The following is a 6,000-nucleotide window of genomic DNA, read 5'->3' as shown; positions in this document are numbered from 1 at the left end:
CATTACAATAATATTGAAAAAAGTTATTGCAGTATTTTTCTTTAACACTTTTAGCTGTACTCTGAAAATATATTACTTGTTCATGACTAGTCTACTACTTCCTTGCCCAAACTAAGAAATGTTTCTATAATCTTTCATTGCACTACTTCAACAAAGGTGAAGTCAGTTTTAAGATTTACATCTTCCTTTCTCCTACTACTTGACCCAAACTTAATATTTTGGGACTTGCACTGGGCTGTCATATCTTTTAATTCTCTTATAAGTACCTAGCCAGACAGATTTGCTTCACAGAAATCTAAACCTGTCAGATTTTGCTGATGGGCAGAGTTTTTCCTCGAATATTTTGGGAGATTATTTAAATTGATTATTCGGGTTCTGGAATACATAAGCACTACTTTGTTAAAGCCTGCCCTTTCAAACCACTGCATCATTTCCATACCTTTTTTTCCTTGTTTTAATCTGGTAGGATCTGCAGGCAGCTGTTGACAGGTGTTATTGCTCACAAAATTCTGTGGCACACCATCTATGCACAAGCAGAGCATGCTGTTTCTAGCCCCATTGGTGTTCACTGAGAGCAAGATTAAGCTTGATTGTCTGACTTATGGTTATGATGACATTCTTGCAAGCACGAACTGATGCTGTTTCTTCAACAATATATAGCCCCTACCCTCCTTTATCTCAATAACGTGTCAACTCCGATGCCTGTCATGAAAGTCAGATGCCAGCCCTGTCAATTGTTTCACTGGCAATGTATTTTAGCAGGAAGGCTGGTTGCTACTGGGAGCATGAAATGAATACATGGAACATAAGGAATGGTCTGTCTTACAGCTGGTTCAGTTGGACTGGTAAGGAGATCAGGGGCATGATTAGTTGTTCGAAGTCTAATTGGAAGTCAGTAACTAGGGCTATACATCACGTGTCAACATTAGCCTCAAAACTGTCTGACATCTTCATAAATGATCTGGATAATGAGGCAGAGGGCACCCTCAGCAAGTTTACTGATGATCACAGAGTCATGGAATCACAGAATCAACTAGGTTGGAAAAGACCTCTAAAATCTTCAAGTCCAACCTATGACCTAACGCCACCATGTTAACTAGACCATGGCACTAAGTGCCACATCCAGTCTGTCCTTAAATACCTCCACGGACATCGACACAGAACTGGAAGGAGTGGCTTATAAAACTCCAGAGTTCTGCTGCCATCCAGAAGGACCTTAACAGGCTGGAGAAATGGGCTGACAAGAACCTCATAAAGTTCAAAAAAGGGAATCACAAAGTCCTGCACCTGAGGAGAAAAAACCCCAGGCACCAGTACAGGCTAGGGGCCATCCAGCTGGAAAGCAGCTACCTGGGGGCTCTGGTGGACACCAAGTTGAACACAAGCCAGCAATATGTCCTTGTGGCAAAGAAGACTAAATGTATGCTGGGATGCATGAGGATGTATCACCAGCAGGTCAAAGGAGGGGATCCTTCTCCTCTATTCAGAAGTGAGGCCACCCCTGGAGTCCTGTGTTGAGTTCTGGGGTCCCCAGTGCAAGAGAGAAATGGATGTACTGGAGATACTGCAGTGAAAGGCCATAAGCATGATGAAGGGACTTTAGTTATCTTTCTTATGAGGAAAGACTGATAGAGCTGGGACTGTTCAGCCTGGAGAACAGAAGGCTCAGGTGAGATCGCATTATTGTGTATAGTGGACGAAAAGAGGACAAAGCCAGGCTCTGCTCTGTGATGTCCAGTGACAGGACCAGAAACAATTGGCACAAACTGAAAAACAGGAGGTTCCTGTGTGAGATGAGAAACAAGAAAAAGAAGCATACCGGAGATGGATCGCACCATTAAAAGAATCGTCAGAGGAAGAAGACTTTGTTTAAGGACTACGGACTTGACTTATAAAAAAGGGATTTTATGAATTGAACTAGAGTTTAATGTTAAAGTTGCCATGTTGTATGGTAAAATCCTACCCCCTTTTCACCCCTTTTACAATGGTTGGTTCCCTGACAAGAGTGTTGTTCCTCCTTTTTTATTCATATTCAATAGTAATCCCTCCCCTTTTGTTTTGTATCCAATTGCAGTCCTTCCTATGGCAAACTCCTTCTTCTGTTAGTAATACTCCAGAAAGTTCTCCGGGCTCCTCCATATAAGGGGGAGCCATCTTAATAAAATGTTCACTCCTGTTCCACCTATGATCTGTTTTGGATCTCCTGGGTGGACTTCCCTGTCTCCCTTAGCCGAGCTGTGTTAGGTTCCCTCTGAACATCAGTAAACACTTCTTCATTGTAGAGGTGACTGAGCACTGGCAGAGGTTGCCCAGAGAGATTGTGGAGTCTCCATCCTTGGAGATCTTCAAAAGCTGTCTGAACATGACACGTGAGCAGTGGGAGTTGGACCAGCGGACCTTCAGAGGTCTCTTCCAACCTCAGCCATCCTGTGCTTCTGAGGGCACAGAGAAATAATGGCATGGCAGGGAACCATTCTGCCATGGAGATTCGCAGGTCTTTGGTTACTTTATGTACATGTCCCGCATTCCTATTTTCTTAGGTCCCTTGCAGTTCCCTCTACTCCTTTCGATCAGAGTCTCTGTGGCAGGCTACAGGTGACATGACTGGAGAGAAGTGGGGTGATCATTTGCTGAACTTCTGAGAATTGTGGATTTCAGTGATGAACCATCTCCTGGAATTAATTAGCCACTTTACGTTGTACCGCCAAGAGCTCCTAAACATTGTTAAACGACGAGTTGCATATTGGTTTTTGTTTTTCAATAGAAGAATGTACAACATATGGTAAGACGAGGTGACAGCAAGCGTTTCTGCTGGTGTTTGGTCCTGGTAAGCCGGACTCGCCTCTGATTCGTGACGTGATTTTTCGTCCAAAGAAAGGCGGGTGGGCGTCTCGATTGGCGCTGCCTGCACTGAAGACGTGCTTTTCATCAGCAAGGGACGCGCACAGGCGCGAAACCAGCGGGAGCAGAGCCGCGTACCGCAACCGGAGGCTAGACTCGCCCTGGGCGGCTCCCGGCGCTGCCCGGCGCCTCCTCAGCCTCCGCGGGGGAGCCGCGCCGGCAGGAGGCGTCCTGCGGCGGCGGGAGGAGGAGGAGGAGGGAGGAGGGCCGGGGCGGGGGTGCCGGCTCTCCCGGAAACAGCGCCGGCCGGCGGCAGAGCGGTGGCGGCTGCCGCGGTGGGAAGTCGCTCGTGGTCCTGCGCCCTCGCCGCACGCCGGGTGTGTCGGGGCGGCGTGGCGGGCGGCATGGAAGCTGTGCCCCGCGAGGAGAAGCCCAACCCGCTGCAGGATGCCAACTTCTGCTCCCGGCTGTTCTTCTGGTGAGCGCCCGCGGAGGGCAGGGGGAAGGGCAGCGCCGGAGGTACGGCGCCGTGGTGTCCGCCGGCTGGGAAGGCGCCGCGTCGGGGCTGAGTCCCGCTGGCCTCACCTGGCCCGGCCGCTCGGGAATGCTGAGCCCTGCCTGAGGGCCGCCCGGCTTTCTCTTGAGCACGGTTCCCGGCAGGGTCCGGGCGCGGTAGCGGCGGGAAGGCGGGAGCGGGGAAGGGAAGCGGCGGCGGGCGCTCCCCGCGCTCCGCCGGGCGCTACCGGCGGTGACTGTGCAGCCGCGGCTCGGGCGCGACCTGCCGCCCGCCCCCGCGGGCCCGCAGGGTCAGCCCCGCCGGCCGGGGCAGCCCCGCGCTCGCAGATGGGGCGAGGTCTCCTGAGGTGAACCCGGTAGCCCGCGACAACCGGGCGATAATCCCTGGCTGCGCCGGCCCCAGACCGCAGGCGGGGTCCTGCCCACCTCGGGTAGGGCAGCGTTCAGCCGGCCGGGCGGCGCCGAGCGCGGCCCCATCGCCCCCTTCCAGCACGTGTTTGGTTCCTTCGGGGGATGTGCGGAGGACGGGAGCTTCCTCTGCCTCTTGGCCCGGGCGTCCCTGCCCGGGACTGGGCGCAGGGCTGCTCCCAGCCATTGTTCTGCTTCCCCGCTTGCATAACGGGTCGCGGGCAGGGATTGCTCATCCCGGCAAGGCGTGCTGGGCTCGCTCGCGGCGAGGGGCTTTCCCCTCCGTGTGTGAGGTGGTTACTGAGCCGCGGAGCTGCGTGAGAGCTTCCCGGTGTAAAGGATCGCTGGGCAGCAGCCTGGCTGCTCCCACCCACGCTTCGGCTGTCTTCTCTCTGCAGGCACCTGAGGTGTCACAGAGCGAAGGTTGGGGCTGTAGCGGTGTTGTCACAAACTTTGCGGGACCAAGTGACTACTAGTTCAAAGTTAATGCTTCTTCTTTTATTAGCGGGGACCTTAGCATGGGTATGTATTTGTACTCAAAGTGGTGAGGAATTGCAGCTCAACAGTTTAGTTGCTTTGAAATATAATAGGAGCAGATGTCCACAGTGAAACGGGAGAGCATCAAACTTCTTTGTTTTACCAGATCCCATTTGGAAGAGGGCACTTACAGAGGTAGCGCTTATCCTACTTCACCTTCTGTAGCCTGAACCAGGGCGCACATGCTGTGTTGTGTGGTATGATGGAGGAGGGGGAAGGAAGAGAGAGCATGGCAGGTGAGGCTCTTTTTTTGGAGGCCTCTGAAAGACAAGTAAAAAACTCTTTGATCCAATAAGCAGCTCTGAGCAGGTGCAGAAGTCCCTTTTGGAAGGTAGGGGGATTTTAAAAGCCCTGATAAATTTTAGCTAAACATATTTTTTAATCAAGGATACGTCTTCAGAGCTACCATGTGCAAAATAAAAGAGTAAAATAAATAAGTAAGTAAAACCCCCAAAACCCAGCTTGTATGCTTGTGCAAAGCTCCCTGTGTTCAGCATTTTGACTTTTAATTTCTTCTTCGACAGCCCATGTTGGAAACAGCTTTGCTGGGAAATTCAGGCAGAATGGTATGAATCTCAGTTGACCGTGTAGCATTCCAGAGCTGCTTCTTGTCTTTTCCCTTTCCCTTGCTGGGGTCTTGTGGTGTTAATGGTAGTTCTGCCAAAACCAATCCAACTAGATGTGAAAAAGGAAGTGTGCAGTGCTTGTAGCTGTTTTTCTGACTGCTCCTGTTGTTCTTTTTTAGGATTTTTGCATTGCTCTGCGTGTATTGCAGAGAAGTGTTCAGCAGCAACAATGAAGTACCTTAAATTTCCCAAGTTTTAGGCCAGCACCTGAAAGATTGCTTTTACCCTAGACATGTTTGGAGGTTCTTATTGTGAAAAGGGAAAAGTAGGTAAAAGTCTGTGCTTGTGGGATGATAGGCCTGGTAAAAGTCCATTAATTGGCATGTCATGCTTTGCAGTCAGATGCTAGTGTACAGCTGTACACTAAACCCGTTGAAAAAAGGTTTTAGTGGGATATGCAAAACTTCAGAAGTTGCCTAATGTACTGTTTTTTATGTTTTATAGCAGTATAATTCACAGCAGTGAAAATACCGTTTTAAAGTATCTTACCTGTGCTGCATGTGATCATGATTACCACCAGTATATTCTTATTTACTAGTCAACGAGCATTGGTATTTTCGTGGTGAAAATTTTGAGCTGAAATTATATCTGCAGTGGGTTAAATTGAGTAAGCAGGGGCTGTCTGCAATTTCATAGTGTTTTACATAAAATTAAGGAAGTGTTAAAATGCCCCTTCATTTAGCTATAAAGCTAACTTTACGGGTAGCTTTAAGAAATGTTCTTCCTTTCTACAGAGTGTAGCCATCTGATAGCTTTGTGAGTACTGCTTCATTTCAGCTACTGTTTCATACAGGACGTTATGAGATCTTTTCATCTGGAGAACTGGAAAAACAGTGCTTGAGGAGGGCCGTCCTGTGAGTAGCAGCAGCCACCATGTGGTTGCTCAAGTGTGCCTGCTTTGCTCTCCAAATCCCAGGTGTTGGCTGCTGGTTGTCAATAGGGATAAAAAGTAGGGTATTGCAGATAGAAAGGCAAGAGTCCTTCGTATTTTAATTTTGCTTATCTTTTGCTCCAAGTGCAGTTTTGCCATTCTAAGGAGTCATTGATTTTTTGCCAGTGGTACAGAATAAAA

At 49.4% G+C, this 6,000-nt stretch overlaps 1 protein-coding gene across 5 annotated transcripts in view; it reads left to right on the top strand.

The window, feature by feature from the left end:
• The first annotated feature begins 3,139 nt into the window (after positions 1 to 3,139).
• Positions 3,140 to 6,000, top strand: part of ABCC4 (ATP binding cassette subfamily C member 4) — a 147,532-nt gene continuing 144,671 nt past the window's right edge. For all 5 annotated transcript variants that reach the window (XM_027712842.2, XM_039381997.1, XM_039382000.1 and 2 more), the window contains exon 1: positions 3,140 to 3,319. In XM_027712842.2, coding sequence (XP_027568643.1) covers positions 3,246 to 3,319 — 74 coding nt within the window. In that variant the 5' untranslated portion in view covers positions 3,140 to 3,245. The remainder of the gene's footprint in view (positions 3,320 to 6,000) is intronic.

This window comes from Pipra filicauda, unplaced genomic scaffold (genome assembly GCF_003945595.2).
Source record: "Pipra filicauda isolate LSUMZ 115617 unplaced genomic scaffold, ASM394559v2 scaffold24_size8852520_pilon, whole genome shotgun sequence".
Lineage (NCBI taxonomy): Eukaryota > Metazoa > Chordata > Aves > Passeriformes > Pipridae > Pipra > Pipra filicauda.
Note: the sequence above shows the minus strand (reverse complement) of the source record. Positions and strands in the feature narration are given on the sequence as shown.